The sequence below is a fragment of the Haliotis cracherodii genome, unplaced genomic scaffold (genome assembly GCF_022045235.1).
Source record: "Haliotis cracherodii isolate W230 unplaced genomic scaffold, xgHalCrac1.p SCAF_1, whole genome shotgun sequence".
NCBI classification, from domain to species: domain Eukaryota; kingdom Metazoa; phylum Mollusca; class Gastropoda; order Lepetellida; family Haliotidae; genus Haliotis; species Haliotis cracherodii.
This window is the reverse complement of record NW_027266264.1, coordinates 27502346-27521863: the sequence shown is the minus strand read 5'-3', so window position 1 is coordinate 27521863 and position 19518 is coordinate 27502346. Positions and strand designations below refer to the sequence as shown.

General features: G+C 41.6%; 1 protein-coding gene across 1 annotated transcript; it reads left to right on the top strand.

The window, feature by feature from the left end:
* Positions 1-781: 781 nt before the first annotated feature.
* Positions 782-18330, top strand: LOC139462575 (uncharacterized). The gene is made up of 11 exons (XM_071244415.1): positions 782-1090; positions 5269-5476; positions 6600-6706; positions 7064-7269; positions 7726-7894; positions 10226-10397; positions 10813-10910; positions 12159-12303; positions 14061-14143; positions 15339-15504; positions 17798-18330. Exons 1-11 carry the CDS (start codon positions 995-997, stop codon positions 17926-17928), a joined length of 1581 nt encoding a protein of 526 aa, XP_071100516.1. The 5' UTR covers positions 782-994; the 3' UTR covers positions 17929-18330.
* The last annotated feature ends 1188 nt before the right edge of the window (positions 18331-19518 follow it).

Genomic DNA, 19518 nt, shown 5'->3' with positions numbered 1-19518 from the left:
TGACATGCATCAACCAAGTCAGCGAGTCTGACCACACGACCCCGTTAGTCGCCTTTTACGACTAGCATAGTCGCCTTTTACGGCAAGCATTGGTTGCTGAAGACCTATTCTACCCCGGATTTTCACGGGTCCCCAGGGTAAGCTTCAGTTGGCTCACACGCGGACCATTGACATCATACACAACTAATCATCACGTTTCTCACATCTCGGCTTTCTCAAAAGTTCCAGGCGCCAAGCCGAGCATGCAAGGGTTGTACATGACATTGTCACGTCTTCTCGCTTGGGCATTAGCTACTACATGGAGGACTACAAAGATAGGTTCTATGTCAGCCGCCCAATTCCCCTTAAACTTACCCACCCGCTAGTTTCTAAAAAGATACATGTACCCCCAAATATCGATCCGACCACTTAACAATTATAGATTTATTATCAATTAAATATTGACCTATTCCTATACAGCGTTGTTTGTCTTTTCTTGACTAGAGTTAAGTGGTAATGAGTATAGCGTCCTACCACAAAACCACTGAAGACAATCGGTAAACCCGTACATGAAGCTATACATCATGAACGGCATTCCGTGAACACTGCAGCATGGAGAGTGAGTGAGTGAGCATGGTTTTACGCCGCATTTAGCAATATTCCAGCAATATAACGGCGGGGGACACCAGAAATGGGCTTCACACATTGAACCCATGTCGGGATTCGAACCCGGGTCTTCGGCGTGACGAGCAAACGCTTTAACCATGAGGCTACCCGCCCGCCCGCAGCATGGAGAGGACAACATTACATTTATATATGTCACAATTTGGTGTTGCGCAGAAACTATTATAAGACGGTGTAAATACAAATCTGTACCAGCCTGGTGAAAACATGCATGCGCCAAGCAGCCCGCGTGCAGATATATAACACCAAGCTTACACTTTGAACGGACGATTACATCACTTGACCCCGAGTGTTAAACTGCGTCAGCCTGTTGAGAAGCGTCCGAGTTAACATGGCGTGGAAAGGAAAGCCAATACATCTACCATGTGTTTCACTGGGGACATTCATGACGGAAAGGTTCGATCAACATGGAGATCGGGTTGCCATGGTGAGTACATTCGACTTTTACTGCAGTCCCCGCACGAGTAATGCGTTGTACTACTTGTGGGACACCTTGGCCCAGATCTGCAGGTCAGCAATGTGTGTTGACCCATTTGGAGTTTGTCGCTAACCTGTTAATGTCAATGTCAGCTTATCTTATGGGTCTTGGTCCATCGGGCTGTCCGACGGTTAGCATTGAAATTGAAATTATATATAGTCTGCATCCTAACCATGCTTTTGTGTGCACAGCCTCTATTATCTCGTGTACTCTATTATGAAAAATACACTAAGGCCATAACTTGACCTCGTTTCGAAAGTGGCTCTTTGTAGCGTGGTGTCAAACGAAACCGGTTCCTATCAAATGAGTTATGGTATCGAATGCATTGGTGCAGGGCATTTGTTATAATTTTGAGTCTTGGTGTCAGGGATGAATTGTACATGTAGGAAGGGTCATTAACTATGTGAAGCTTGTTAAAGTATTGATCATGTAAATAAATTGCTTTTCTTGGCGTGACGTTTTGCTGAGATAACAGAAAGTAATTACACACATATGCAACCGCGATTAAAACTGGGGTAGGGGGTAGTGGGTAGGGGGTAGTGGGTAGGGGGTTGTGGATTTCAGAGTCCAGTTGGTTAGCGATTTTGGTGGTTATGTTACTCATATTTATTAGTGTCTTGTTGTCCTAGAGACAGGCTCGATTCCTAATGCTCCTACGTCACAACTGGCACTACTACGATAATTACAACAATACATATTACATCAGCCACTACAACCTACTACTACTACTACTACTACTACTACTACCACTACTACTACTACTACCACTACTACTACTACCTCTACTACCTACTACTACTTCTACTACTAGTTCTACTACAACTACTACTTCTTCTACTACTACTACCACCACTACCACTACTACTACTACTACTTCTACTACTACTACTACTTCTTCTACTACTGCTACCACCACTACCACTACTACTACAACTACTACTACTACTACTACTTCTACTACTACTACTAGTTCTACTACTACTACTACTTCTACTACTGCACAAGGAACTAATTATCAACATTACTACGGCAACTACTACAACTACCGCTACTACTACTACTACTACTACTACTAGTTCTACTACTACTACTACTTCTTCTACTACTACTACCACCACTACCACCACTACCACTACTACTACTACTACTTCTACTACTACTACTACTTCTACTACTACTACTACTACCACTACTACTACTACCATTACTACTACTACTACTGCTACTACTACCACTACCGCTACTACTACTACTACTACTACCACTACTACTACTACCACTACCACTACCGCTACTACTACTACTACTACTGCTACTACTACTACTACTTCTACTACTACCACTACTACTACTACTACTACTACTACTTCTACTTCTACACAAGGAACTAATTATCAACACTACTACGACAACTACTACTACTACTACTACTACTTCTTCTACTACCACTACTCCTACTACTTCTTCTACTACTACCACTACTACAACAACAACTACTACTTCCACTACTACTACCACTACCACTACTTCTACAACTACTAATACTAATACTACTTCTAATACTTCTTCTACTACTACTAATCCCTCTTCTACTACTACTACTACTACTACTACTACTACTACCACTACAACTACTACTACTTCTACTTCTACTACCACTACCACTACTACTACAACTACAACAACTACTACTACTATTACTACTAATAATACTACTTCTACTACCACTACCACTACAACTACTTCTACTACTACTTCTACTACTACTACTACTTCTTCTACTACTACTACTACTTCTTCTACTACTGCTACTACAACTACTACTACTACAACTAAACTACTACTACTTCTACTACTACTACTACCACTACAACTGCTACTACTACTACTACTACTACTACTACTACTACTACTACTACTACTACTTCTTCTACTAAGTCCAAGTCAAAGTCAAAGACGTTTATTATATCAAAGACCATCGGTCCATATAAAAGTTCAGATAAATACAGTGGGTGAGAATTTACTACTACTACCACTACCACTACTACTACAACTACAACAACTACTACTACCGGTACCACTACTACTACTACACAAGGAACTTATAATCAACATCCAACCAAAACTACTATCACAACTACACAAATTGCTACTAGTTATCGGCTACTACTGCTACTACAGCTACAACTTCTATAACTACCAATACTACCACTGTATATAGGGAGCCAACCTGTCTCCTCATGCACACTATAAAGGACAGCCAGTATACGTATATTCAGAAAGTCTCTGGTCATATTCAAATATAACCTTACTGGAAGGACCGTGCGAACATTTCGATCTCACACAAGTATCAGCACAGACGTACAGTAAGGTGGGATACAAGACTACGATATCTGAAAACATGTAAACAGTGTGTGTTCGAATAAATAAAAGCGATGAAACCCTTTCCATACTGATATGAAATCTCTGCCAAAAGCAGGGTTGATTGTACAATTCCGACCATATCATGGGCATGCTTCCATGAATCACCATCATTCGAAACCAATTTTCAATAGTCAAGGTTTCACGTTTTTCCACTGTTCTGAATCTTTAGAATGGTGTTAGCATGAGTCAAGTTGTAGACATGCTACATTTCAAAGTGTGAAATTTCACAAGAACATTGATAGGTTCTCCTTTGTCAACACAAGTAAAGCTGGTGTCATCGCCTGGCGTGGGGCACGAATTAACTACAAAACACATCAGCTCGGAGTACCTTCTTCATTTCAAAAGGTAGCGTTTTAATGATTAAAAAACGATTTATATCTGACAGTCATGTCTTTTCATTTACACGTGAAATGGTTTGTCATATCTGAATAGCTCCTCAGTTTCCTTGTATGCCTATAACTCACCTAACAGTATGAACGCACATCGAAATACCTGAGGGAGCGGTCGGGTGGTTGTCATACACGTTATTGAGACCCTTGTCATTCTCATGACTTTATGAAATGACACTACTGGTTTTGAAGGCGATATCTGGGTTACCTTGTTCGCAGATGTAACCGCCCGACATCCACACGTTATGGCTATTGGATGTATCCTATTAAAAGCATCATTTTCTGTCGATTGTATTTTGTCATTTTGTGTCCCATACCAAAACCTTGGTGTTCCCATACCTGCTTGAATTAGATATATAGCCCTAAATGAAACCAGTCCAGCAGGTTCTGGATCTCCCATCTCACTAGAGGCTCCTTTTCAATTTCGCCTGACCTTTGACGTCATACTGGACACGTGTCCCTTGTTGTCCCGTTTGCAATGGGGGGCGGTCGGGTAGCCTAGTGGTTAAAGCGTTAGCTCGTCACGCCAAAGACCCGGGTTCGATTCCCGACATGGGTACAATGTGTGAGGCTCATTTCTGGTGCCCCTCCCCACCCCCCCACCCCCCCCCCCCCCCCCCCCCCCACCCCCACCCCCCCGTGACATTTGCTGGAATATTGCTAAAAGCGGCGTAAAACCATACTCACTCACTCACTCACGTTTGCAATGACATCACTCCTCCAGTGTTTAGATGTACATTAGACAGTGTGTTGCGTACCACAGCAGAAGAAAGGTTGATGGCTCGTTTAGTTAGGGTAGAGATGATGCCAGTCTTAGTTCTAAGGGAATGCAATAACCTGTTTAATTGGCTTCATGTCCCATTGGCCTCCACCTATGTGTTCTCTGTCCATCATGTTGTGACAGCATTATCCTTCCGTTGTCATTTCTTACTCATGTTATCCCACTCATGTATGCAACTGTTGTTACTGTTAATCCTCCACCTACTCCATATATTCTGTACACTGTTCCTCATTCAGTATTGCTTGACAACGTTATAAGGATCTATACCGAAACGTCGCAGTTACAGTATTAAAGAAGTTGTTATCCATAAAGTGTGTCTACTTTGTCATCCGTCAACTTCTAAGTAATGCCTATCAAACAAATTTTACAATGTTCTGAAATGTATGTCAATGCCCCGACACACTGGGAAAGATAACTTCTAAGTAATGCCTATCAACCAAGTTTTACAATGTTCTGAAATGTCACTGTCCCTGCATACTGGGAAAGACACAGATGCTCAAGTGCAACCATCAAAATATTAACACTCTTTGCAGGTTAACTCGAACACCGGCAATGTCATGTCGTACAGCCAACTCTCGTCCACAATCCGACGTCTGGCTCGTGGGCTTAGTAACCTCGGATTCAAGAGAGGCGACGTTCTCTGCATCTTCTCCCCGAATGTCATCGAGTATCCAATAGTGTTCTACGCAGTTGCCTCCCTTGGTGGAGTACTACAAGCGACCAACCCACTCTACAATGGAGGTAAGTCGGTCGGTACCACCCGCAAACACAGAAGAGTTCAACTCATAACGCCTACTGCAGCCGAGGTCAGTTAATGAAGAATGTGGAGTTGGTTGGTATATGCGCGGAGATCATGTTACCAACTCACCACGTGACAACGTCGATATGTCCCTCATACACAAGAATCGAAACAAAATATCATAATATTTCAACTGATCATCGATGGTATTAAATGCCTTGGTTCTTGTGAGTTCGGCAAGTTACACATAAAGCTATCATTTAACCAATGAACTTCGCTACCCCTGAAACGTAAACGACTATTCCAATCATGTATATCCGTCGGGGACAACAGTCAGAGGTCAAGGTTCTTTTCTGCGTTCTCCAGTAGTTTAGGATCACTGACACAGGCTTACCAAAGAAATCAACAGAGAGCTACCACACTATGGAATATGAACACACTTAAAATAGAAATAGCCCCACAAATTACAAAGACAAACTCCTTGCATCGTAATGCTGAGATCCGGCACATCTTCAATGGAAACTGAATCATGCAGATGGCTTGCTGTTTGGTATCCCCTCCAGGATCATTGCAAAACGCTAAACGCTCATTCACTATTTAAACTGGTAGACAGCATGTGTTAAATATTCAGGTTGTTAACAGGATGCTCCCTTTGACACGCCAGAAACCTATGATTGTGGGTTCGAATCCCGGTTCGCCCCAGTTATGTTTCTAGGTTTGTCAGCACCATACCCGTGCTCGTGGGTTTCACCGAAGTGGTAAACGTCTGAGACTTTGCTTCCACATTAAGCTGACACGCCACGATATAACTGGAATAATGTTAAAAGCGGCGTTAAATCCAACTCACTCACTCACTCTTAACAGGTCGCATTACTCCATATTGCCTAAGATGCAGCAATTGTGCAAAGTTGCGTCCCTTTGGCTTGCCGGGATCGAGAGATCGTGTGAACATCCTAGTAAGCCCTTATAGTGGTCGTTGGTTTATCAACACATGTGTTCGTCTTGATTATCGGGTCTACGACTTGCACCTCTTTCCTCCCACTTTAAACTGACACGCAGATATTGTTTGGAGCGGCGGCGTTCAATCCAACTCACTCACTCACTCACTCGCATGTGTGTTTCCAGATGAACTCAAACACACCATTGACATCTGTAAAACCAAGTTCCTCCTGACACTGCCGGATATGCTTCCAGTCGTCAAGCAGGCCCAGGCCCAAACCCATGGCGTCCAGGTACGAGTTGGTAGGAGGTCAAATGTTGCTTGACGAGCACACATTAATCTGCAGCACCATGTAACGTGACACTGCATATGGTATGTTTTGATAAGTACACTTCAGGGTTGATGGGGGATGGGGGTGGCCATTTCACTTTGTTAATGTTCATAACAATGCTTCTTGAGAGAGTCAACCGTTACTCAAAAAGTTACCCGACCATAACTTCAGCCATTTACAGAAAAAAACCGCTACGTTTTTAAAGTGTGTTACTACAGGTTCAGGCTCTGCGCATTGATTGATGAGGTGGCGTTAAACAGTAATCACTCACTCACTCGAGGTTTACAACTAGAGCTGTCTTTAACTTGCACATTTCAGAAGCTTATCGTGCTGGGTGAGGCTGAGGGCTGTATCAGCTTCTCCTCCCTCATCACGACGGATATTTCTGATGCACCAATAAGCGACCAAGGCATCGACCCAAAGAACGACGTCACCGCAATACTGTTCTCCAGTGGAACGACCGGAAAACCAAAAGCAGTACAGATATCTCATTATGCGATAACGTCCAACGTACTGCAGATGTTGTAAGTATAGACATATAATGTGTATGTATGTATGTGTGTTTGATTTGTGTGTATTTGTTTCTTTGTAACTCTCTTTCTCCTTCTTTTATTCTCTTTCTCCCTCTTTTATTATCTTTCTCCCTCTTTTATTCTCTCTCTCCCTCTTTTATTATCTTTCTCCCTCTTTTATTCTCTCTCTCTCTCTCTCTCTCTCTCTCTCTCTCTCTCTCTCTCTCTCTCTCTCTCTCTCTCTCTCTCTCTCTGTAGGGGCGGTCGGGTAGCCTAGTGGTTAAAGCGTTCGCTCGACACGCCGAAAACCCGGGTTCGATTCCCGACATGGGTACAATGTGTGAAGCCCATTTATGGTGTCCCCCGCCGTGATATTGCTGGAATATTGCTAAAAGCGGCGTAAAACCATACTCACTCACTCTCTCTCTCTCTCTGTATCTATCTATCTATCTATCTATCTATCTATAGGGAACCGGGATTCCTGACGGAGAAGGACTCCTACGTGTCGTTTCTACCCTTCTTCCATATCTACGGGCTAGGCCCTATCATCTCCGCCGGACTATACAGTGGGGCCAAGAATGTTGTCATGTCCAGATTCGACGCCCATGAGTACTTGCGCAACATACAGGAACACAAGGTCAGACTACTACTTCTACTACTACTACTACTACTACAAATTATTATAATTATAATGTTTTTACCATCACCACCAAGGTAATGGTGCAAGTACAGCAAGAAACGCAAGGGGTATGATAAGTGTACTCAAATTTGCCGTGGTCCTTTCCGTGGTCGTTGCACGGAATCAGACATATGCAGTCTGACTTTACTACCCACAAACGCAAGTGTGAGAGGCGTGACAGCGATAGACGTTCAATGTCAACATCATTGGAACAAGAACCATCATCTGCCAAGAAAACTAAGAGGGTTTTGCATGGAGACCAGATATTATTTTAATTTACTATAAGCCAAAATATTTTTGTCTTAAACATTCATTCCCACTATGTTATTTGTGTGGCAAACAATTTCTTTATTTTCCGTCAGTGTGAAGGATAATATTTTTGAGAGAATTTTCAGGTACAATCCCAAACCCCAAAATGTCAATGGTCGCCCCACAGGCAGTAAGATCATACGCCTCTCTTACTAAAACTAAACCAGGCCTTCTCTCTCTTTAGAAGACTCAAGAATAAGTTTCAGACACCTAGATGTAACATCAAGGAGTGCCGCACGCATGGGATGGACTCCATCGTCTCTCACCCGAACTTGACGGCGAAATATCAACCCGAAGAGAACGCGTCACTCCATCGTTGGAGATCTTGGGTTGGCTCATTTGGACACCATGATTCAGCGTACGTTCCCGTTGATCTCTACGATCTTATCAATGCCTGAAGCCATTGCGATGTTGGTGGCCAATGAGAAGAAGACAGAAGAGGCTCACATCCGGAGAGCTAGCGTGCTGATACATGAAAGGCTTCCGACTGTGATGGACCAGCTCTCCCATTATGTCGGTTACATAAGAGCTCTACGCAGGACGGGCGTCGTACAATCCTATTAAAGGGTGGAACTATTTAAAACTCAGCTTTACCATCTACCTTGGTCGTCCGCATTCCTCTTGGCCAAGGGATTCGGGCTATAGCCAAGGAATTCACGAAAGATACTCAACTCGATCTCCTTAAACAAGAGAGGTAACAACTGCAAGACAATCAGCACCTTAGACAGAAGAGGGCGGTGGGGTAGCCTAGTGGTTAAAGCGTTCGCTAGTCACGCTGAAGACCTGGGTTCGATTCCCCACATGGGCACATGTGTGAAGCCCATGTCTGGTGTCTCCCGCCGTGATATTGCTGGAATATTGCTAAAAGCGTCGTAAAACCATACTCACTCACTTAGACGGAAGACTCAGTACACTTCAGCTCACTCCGACTTGATAAGACTGATCATGTGATATTCCAGGGGTTGGGGGCTGGGATTTTATTAAAAAAATATATTGTCCCCGAAAATCCTTGTAAATAATAATTATGCTTCAGACTTTTACATTGTTGCAAGGTGTTCTTCTTAAACCAATTCAGACTGAAAAATATATAATCTTAATACAAAATCCCAGGCCCCCCTCAGAATATCAAATGGCCGGTCCCTTACGAGAGGCGTTTCAGTACAGACAGGTAAACATTCGTGTTAGGATGCATCGGGGACAGGGCACCAGAAGTTCTAAATCCACCATCACTAGGACTGTTACCTTCATCGCAGGGAAGGACAAGGGAGTGTCCGACTCCTACACCAAGTGACTCAGTAACAGGACTGTACAACTGAGGCCCTCCGGTCCCAGTCGTACCCCTATATCATACACTTGTAGGCGGAAGTCGTGGACTTTTGCAGCCAACTGGATGACTTTGGGAGACCTTAACGCCGCAGCACTTCTTACCGAAGGCTACAGACTTCCATCAACAGCAACGTCTCCAGGTACAACAACTCCACTGTAACGGGACCTCGCTTCCAGTCAAGTTCCGACCTACAAGACACATTGGGGTGCTATTGGACAAGCATGCACCAGAGATGTCTCATACCGGAGGACAGCGGCAAGCATGATTTTCAATGTGAAGACCTTCAAAGCGGAACAGCACCTCGCATCCACATGGTATCGGTCGCTCTGCTTCTTACGATCATTCGTTCGGGGGATTATATGCTCAACCTCGATCTGCAAGATGCGTACCTTCACGAATTCATCGTGAGCATTATGGAAGGTGTTCCCGTTTGTCATTTCTAAACATATCTAAACTAAACATGTCTGTAAGAATATTTAGCATTTTATTATAGGCCCCCCCCTCCCCAAACCCATTTAAGCATCAGCCCATTTGGCGTTTCTTCTCTAGTAGGATGCACGTCACATATTAACCTCACGAAATATTATCGCATGAGGTTCTCCTTTGTGTCTATACACCTCGATATAAGGTGACTGTACTGATCCATTCCACAGGCCACCGTGCTGCACCTGGTGCCACCCATCATGGTTCTGTTGACCACCCTGCCCAGTGTCCGGCAGTATGACCTGAGCAGTGTTCACCGAGTCATTTGTGGAGCTGCGCCTCTGAGCAAAGACATCGAAGCGAAGATTCTTAAGATATTCAACATCAAGCATGTTTCACAAGGTACTATTTAGCATCACAAACTTATTTTAGTAACAGAAGCAAGTACTAATTATGTTGGGTTGCTTTCCAGGGACGTAAGTCATAATATACCATAAAATTCATCCTGTTTGGGGTTTTGGCTGTTGAAAGAAAGGGTTTGAATGTGTGTGAATTATACACATAAAAACTCTTATTAATCTTTCCATCTTTTTATCTTTAGTTATGTTACTGTGTACAACTCATAATCTGGAAATAACGAATTTAAAGTTAATCAATCATAAAATCAAATACATATCAAATCCATGGCGCTCTGTACACACTAATGGCTTGTCTATTGATTATTAAAGGTACTTGATATTTTAAGTTAGTAGTTATTAAAGTAATATGTCCTTTACAATAGCCAAGTATAACTGTCACCACTGGGTGTTACTTCCAGGCTTCGGGATGACGGAATGCCAAGTAACACACTTGTCACTTGATGTGATGCACAGGTTCGGCTCGGTCGGGACTGTCGTTGCGGGAGCCGAGTGTAAGGTAGGGCAGGCATCTTCAAAACAATACACTCCCTCAAAACTAATAGTGAGTTGGTGAATTTGACTCTGGGGTGGGAAGGTGGGGTGGGGATAGTTATTTAATCAGGTGTTATTAATACAGTGAATTGCGGTTATAACGAACTCAAAGGGACCACTGATTGTAGTTCGATATAACTGTAGTTGATTAGAAGCATATTGGGCGTCAATCTAGTTACAGCATAGTGCGTCATCGCAATGTTGGCGGTAGCCAGAAGGGCGTATATTGTGGCGTCTACCTCCTTCAGGGATCTCCAGGGAACGGGTATGGTTCTTACTGACCAGGGGCGGTCGGGTAGCCTAGTGGTTACAGCGTTCGCTCGTCATGCCGAAGACCCGGGTTCGATTCCCGACATGGGTACAATGCGTGAAGCCCATTTCTGGTGTCCCCCGCCGTGATATTGCTGGAATATTGCTAAAAGCGGCGTAAAACCATACTCACTCACACACTCACTCTTACTGACCAAGGAATATAATCCGGGCGTTTGAGGGATTCGAACCAACGATCATCAGATCCTCTCAGCAAAGGTAGGAAACCCTGCACATTGCAATCACTCGAATCAGGAACCGACTATTTGATACTCTGGGGAAGGAAGGGCTGGGATTTTGTATCTAGGTTAGATATTTTTCAGCTACTGCTACAAAACCAGATATATTTTTTATTTAAATCTATAAGCCTGATTTTTTTTTTTTAAAAACACTATTCAACAATGTAATTTTTTGGCAGACCATTTCATTTTTTTCAACAGTCTAAAGCAAAGTTGTTTTTTCAGGTTTTCGATAAATTTATCAAATGGTCGTTCCCTTACTTGACCACCTGGAACTCTCTGGGTAGCTGCAAATTGATTTTTTCCAAACTGGCTGCGTTCCTGTTAATGATCATTGCGTAGTTTCATGGGGATTATCATACTGTAATGGTTCTTCGCGTGATCAGACGCGTGACTAAGGACGACTGTCGTCACGGATCCCCTCGGATATATAAGGTCCCCATATCCTGTGTTTGTAATAAGAGCCGACGTATGAGGATCGGTGTGTAGCAACGTCTGGCCTGGCTGACTGTGTGTCATCGTTCCCCGACGACGTGGATCGTTGCTCATGCTGTCAATCACTGGTTTATCTCGCCGAGAGTCTTTTATTTCCAGACTGTCGGTATAAAGCTGTCATATTGCTGACTATGGCGCGAAACGCCTTTCATCAACATAATATTTCACAGATAGTCGACCTAGAGACCGGAAAGTCCCTCCCCGCAAACAAAGATGGTGAGCTCTATGTGAGAGGGCCAAGCTTGATGAAAGGGTACCTGTCAAACCCTGGTGCCACGAGCGCCATGTATACCGAGGATGGATGGATGAAGACAGGTGCGGATTGATATTAATAATAATAATTCTTGGCGTGAAATGAAATAATATACTATTGCTCTCGCCACTTGAAATAGAACCACGTCATATTAATATGATTATTACGATGATTAGTAATGAAGAATGTGCATGTGTGCTTATACTTGTGAAGTGTGAATAAGCCATTCCGTCGATAAGGAGTATTAGCCACAGTAATGACAAATATTGGAAAGTGTGATTTTCATGATCCTACTCAGCTATATATAGCAGCATGCATATGTGTAGCGTACACTTATTACCGACTCAGCTATATATAGCAGCATGTGTAGCGTACACTTATTACCGACTCGGTTATATATAGCAGCATGTGTAGCGTACACTTATCACCGACTCAGCTATGTATAGCAGCATGCATATGTGTAGCGTACACTTATTACCGACTCAGCTATGTATAGCAGCATGTGTAGCGTACACTTATCACCGACTCAGCTATATATAGCAGCATGTGTAGCGTACACTTATCACCGACTCAGCTATATATAGCAGCATGTGTAGCGTACACTTATTACCGACTCAGCTATGTATAGCAGCATGTGTAGCGTACACTTATTACCGACTCAGCTATATATAGCAGCATGTGTAGCGTACACTTATTACCGACTCAGCTATATATAGCAGCATGTGTAGCGTACACTTATTACCGACTCAGCTATATATAGCAGCATGTGTAGCGTACATTTATTACCGACTCAGCTATATATAGCAGCATGTGTAGCGTACATTTATTACCGACTCAGCTATATATAGCAGCATGTGTAGCGTACACTTATTACCGACTCAGCTATATATAGCAGCATGTGTAGCGTACACTTATTACCGACTCAGCTATATATAGCAGCATGTGTAGCGTACACTTATTACCGACTCAGCTATATATAGCAGCATGTGTAGCGTACACTTATTACCGACTTAGCTATATATAGCAGCATGTGTAGCGTACATTTATTACCGACTCAGCTATGTATAGCAGCATGTGTAGCGTACACTTATTACCAGGGCCCACTTGCTTGCACAAAACGATCTTAGCGCCGAGATGGTCGTAACTCCCATACTTTACATAGCCTTACGATAGTTGTAGCGCTAAGATCGCTTTGTGCATGCGGGCCCTGAACTAAAAGAAACAAGTGGACAAGGTCATCGGTATCACCCTCAATGGCGAATACTTACCATAGATAAATATATGAAACTTGTTGCCATGGAAACTTGAAAAAGTAATTTATCAAAAATCCCAAACTGTCATAACGTACCTGTTGACCACTGTACATATTTAAGTCCTTGCCACGGAAACGAGACACGTGTTTGTTTAAAACTCAAAAACTATCAAAAGTCACCAGTTCACCACTATCTATGTGTTACGCTGTTTTACGATTCTGACGATCTGCTGTAGATACGAGCACAACCCCCATTTTCAGTCAGAGCAGTTGCTATGGAAACTCGAATTATTTATTTTTAAAACACCCCAAACTATCAAAGGGCGCCACTTTACTACTGCACCTGTCTGTGTGCCAAGTTTGGTGAAAATAAATTGTACAGTTTGGTTGATGCATGTCATCGTATTCCAATTGCGTGGGTCGATGCTCATGATATCACTCATTGGATTGTCTGGTCCAGACTCAATTATTTACAGACTCGCTGCATATAGCTGGAATTTGCTAGGCGCGGCGTTAAACAACAAACAAATATATACTTATTCGAAATCCAACTGCCTTTCTCCACAGGTGATATTGGCCATGTTGACGACGAGGGGTTTCTCTTCATTGTTGATCGGCTGAAGGAGCTCATCAAATACAAGGCATTCCAGGTAAACACAGGCTTGGCGGCAGGGTGGTCAAGCTGACCTAGTCAAGCTAGTGTCCAGCAGACCAATATAGAAGAATTGACGTTCACTTTAAATTGTCTTTACATCCGATTGGGAAACATGATCTTCAGGAAGCGTTCGCTAAATCACAAACCCCATCATCAACAATTTGTATTGACGGTGATGTGCATGTTCTTTGAGGAAGGCAAAACAGTATAAATCGTGCACGTGTTTATAATCTAAAGAATTTTTTTCACAGATCAGTACCTGACTCCTCATCACATGGACAATCTAGATATGATGTAAATTTATTACATGTAGGTACGAAGAGTTATACTCATAGATAGTACCGGGAATGTCCTGAGCCTTGGCTGAGCCTGGAGAAAAGACACTTAACCTGCTGGTAAGCCAGGATTAGTTGAGTTGTGACCTGACAACACCCCGTATGACTCTGTATCCAGTCCGCCCACTGTCGCGTACCATTATGAAGAAAGGGGTAGCGGTTGGTCCGCGACAAGTAGTACGATGAATATGGGAGTGCCCTGTCTCGGCCAACAATGGGTTATAGTGGCGAATTTAAAAGCATATTTTAGTACGTACTGATGTGAGGTACCTGATGATTGTGAAAATTGTCACAGCCCATTTCCATGGCTAAACAGTTGAGAAGTATTGAGGGAATTCATTTGCTGTTAAAATCGAATAATATTTTTTACTCCAGAGCCATAATGACAAGTGTCATGGCATTCCCGCTCTACCTTTAACAAACCAAATATGTTTTCCCAAATTGTCACCGCCTACTTAACTCAAAAGTGGTTTGTAAGTTACTTCAACTTGTCCTAGATTACCAGTAGGACAAGTTGTCATTTTCATCTTTCGGTATCCATTTCACTTACCATGAATTCTTTATGTGTCATATGGACACTCAACTTGTCTTTGTTCGTTTGCTTGTTTGTTGTTTAACGCCGCACTCAGCGATATTCCAGCTAATTGACGGCGGTCTGCAAATAATCTTGTCTGGACCAGACAATCCAATTGGGATACGATGACTTGCATCAACCAAGTAAGGGAGCCTGACCACCCGATCCCATCAATCGCCTCTCTATTATTTGCAGACCGCTGTCAATTAGCTGGAATTTGGCGTTAAACAACAAACAACAAATAACAACAACAATATCCTAGTCATGTACTTCCTCGCCAGGTGGCGCCAGCTGAGCTGGAGGATGTTCTGTTGAGTCACCCCGGCGTGGCAGATGTCGGTGTCATCGGTATTCCGGATGTGGAGGCAGGAGAGTTGCCCAAAGCGTTTGTTGTCAGGAAACCAGGGTCAAGGACAACAGAACAAGAATTGCAAGATTTTGTGAAAAGTAGGAAACACTATTTTACACGTATATCATGGGACGGGCGTATTACTATGTTATTGTTGCTTATTGTCTTAACTCCGCACTCAGCAATATTCCGTTATATGACGGTGGCCTGTAAATAATCGAGTCTGGACAAACCAGTGATTGATGCCAAGAGCAAGTCCTATGCCATACGGTTGCGATGACATGCAGTCAACCATGATCTTTTCTTGGGATAAGGTTCGGGATATTTCAATACGCAAACATTCGGCCTCGAAAAGCGGGAAAAATACATTTCCTTAAGCTCTGACAAGATTAAATGTCGTGACTATTGTAAAATCAGGGAATATGTATAAATCCTTAATTATTTTGGGAATATATGCAAGGTCTGATTCACACAGGGTATATTCATAATCCTTAAAATTACCACGTTTTTTAGGCATCTTCTCCGAAACTGCTTCATTCATGGTTGTTAGAAGAATTATTCTCTCAAGTATCAATATAACATTGTTATAGAGTTTATTAAAATGAAAAGGTTTGCATAAACATTATTCACATAACATATGGAATCTGTAATACACCTGGTAATTTAAGGATTATGTATATTCTCTGCGTAAATCAGACATTACGTATATTTCAGGGAGTTGTCATAGTCACTGATTTTTCATATTCCCTGTAACCTATATACAGGTTAACTATATATTCCCTGTAACCTATATACAGGTTAACTATATATTCCCTGTAACCTAGTATATACAGGTTAACTATATATTCCCTGTAACCTATATACAGGTTAACTATATATTCCCTGTAACCTATATACAGGTTAACTATATATTCCCTGTAACCTATATACAGGTTAACTATATATTCCCTGTAACCTATATACAGGTTAACTATATATTCCCTGTGATCTATATACAGGTTAACTATATATTCCCTGTGATCTATATACAGGTTAACTATATATTCCCTGTAACCTATATACAGGTTAACTATATATTCCCTGTAACCTATATACAGGTTAACTATATATTCCCTGTAACCTATATACAGGTTAACTATATATTCCCTGTAACCTATATACAGGTTAACTATATATTCCCTGTAACCTATATACAGGTTAACTATATATTCCCTGTAACCTATATACAGGTTAACTATATATTCCCTGTAACCTATATACAGGTGAACTATATATTCCCTGTAACTTATATACAGGTGAACTATATATTCCCTGTAACCTATATACAGGTTAACTATATATTCCCTGTAACCTATATACAGGTTAACTATATATTCCCTGTAACCTATATACAGGTTAACTATATATTCCCTGTAACCTATATACAGGTTAACTATATATTCCCTGTAACCTATAAACAGGTTAACTATATATTCCCTGTAACCTATATACAGGTTAACTATATATTCCCTGTAACCTATATACAGGTTAACTATATATTCCCTGTAACCTATAAACAGGTTAACTATATATTCCCTGTGACCTATAAACAGGTTAACTATATATTCCCTGTGACCTATATACAGGTTAACTATATATTCCATGTAATCTATATACAGGTTAACTATATATTCCCTGCAACCTATATACAGGTTAACTATATATTCCCTGAAACCTATATACAGGTGAACTATATATTCCCTGTAACCTATATACAGGTTAACTATATATTCCCTGTAACCTATATACAGGTTAACTATATATTCCCTGTAACCTATATACAGGTTAACTATATATTCCCTGTAACCTATATACAGGTGAACTATATATTCCCTGTAACCTATATACAGGTTAACTATATATTCCCTGTAACCTATATACAGGTTAACCATATATTCCCTGTAACCTATATACAGGTTAACTATATATTCCCTGTAACCTATATACAGGTTAACTATATATTCCCTGTAACCTATATACAGGTTAACTTTATATTCCCTGTAACCTATATACAGGTTAACTATATATTCCCTGTAACCTATATACAGGTTAACTATATATTCCCTGTAACATATATACAGGTTAACTATATATTCCCTGTAACCTATATACAGGTTAACTTTATATTCCCTGTAACCTATATACAGGTTAACTACTGCCATAAACTTAATTACCTTCGCTTTGCTGTTACACCAAATAAAGAAACAACAATAAACAAATGTGGAAAATTTAAACCCTTGACATACGTGGCTTTGGCTGATCAATGTGAAAATGAGAATACAGCGTTTCAGTCATGAATCAATGTAACACCAAACCCGAGAGTGTCTCATTCAGTGCCTTCCCTCCTTGCAGGTAAAGTATCGGGAACCAAGAGACTCCGGGGAGGAGTGACCTTTCTTAAAGAGATTCCAAAGAGCGCCAGCGGCAAGATCCTCAGAAGAATGCTGCGGGACATGGAGAAAAACACTGGGTCAAAGTTGTAGGAGGAGCCTTAGGGCACAGAGAAAATGGGAAGTTAAACAAGAAAACTATAAACAATAACATTAATATACAGATATACTTAACGTATCTATTGTTAATGTATATATTTATTAATTCTTTAAGAATCATTCCCACAGAACGACAGATATTAACACTGGGATCACAAAATTAATATTTCATGGACATATTTGAAATTGTTTAAGTAAATAGTGTACGGCTTAGCGTGGTCATGTTGCCTTGTCTTGTCCATTCTGTCAATCAGCGCTTCTACAATAAGGATAATAATAATAATTGTTAAAATTTATTTTTAAGAATATATGCGTAATACCACAGGGCGACCGACGCTGGAGCTGAGTATGAAAATCGAGTGCACACTGATCCATTATTTTGTGTGGCAATTTATACACAATAAAAGATCCTTAAAAAATCACTTAAATATGTTTGTTTTACTATGTTTACAAGAAGCCAGCTTTGAATGTCATTCGTGACCAATCGTGTTATTCCGAGACAAGCCGAATAGCGACTCGTGCCCCTCTCGTGGCCATATTTGCAACCGGGTTCCGTCTTAGCGCAAACGGGCATACCTAAAACAATTGTCAACTCGTTGCCCAATGGTTCAAATATATTTCTCCATATATCATTTATATTTCAGATGCTATTAAAAGCACATCAGGACATACGAAATTATACAGTATGATTGAACACATTTAACTGTGTCTTGGCTATATTTTTAGATGCAAGACATATGTAAAAACAGAAATTATTTCTGAGGGATTCTTTGACGAAGAACTTGAAATCATACGCGCATTCTGATTGGTTTGTCGTATTTTCGCACATAACATTCATCAATAGGGGGACGAGTCTCCTTGCAGGTTACGAAAAGGGGCGAGTGGTGACGAATGCTTTAAATGTGTCATATGTTTTATGGACCGCCTCCATGGTCTTGTGGAAGAGTGTTTTTCCGGAGAGCGGAAGGTCGGGGGTTTGATCCCCGCCCGCGACGTAACAGTGAAAAGTTTCTACTCGTTATTACCCTGCCTTGCGCTCGGCATTAAAGGGCTAAAACAAGAACTGGTGCATGAACGCATCTATATAAGTACATCAATCTTGAACGTGACGTTGAACCCCATTTCACCTACATGTGGGGCACGCACCAGTCGTACATGGCGCAGAAATTGGCTTCACAGAGTTGCGTCCCTCAGGATCCTATGACCGTAGGTTCGAATCCCTGATTATTGTTCATAGTATTTCAGCGCCATACTCGCTATCGCGAATGTCACCAAAGAGACTTGTATCTCAGGGATAAATATTTCATTACTTTTGAATACTGACTTCGAAGAAATGACTTGAACACAATATTCCTTTGTATTTTGTCTCAATGTTTTCATTGTTGTAGGACATTCCGTTTGGGTTGGATGGTTTGTTGTTTAACGCCGCACTTTGCAATATTCCAGCTAATTGACGCCGGTCTGTAAATAATCGAGTCTGGACCAGACAATCCAGTGATTGACACCATGAGCATCGATCCACGCAGTTGGGATACGTTTAATAATGTGAATATAGCTATGAAATGTTCACACGATGGCACTGTA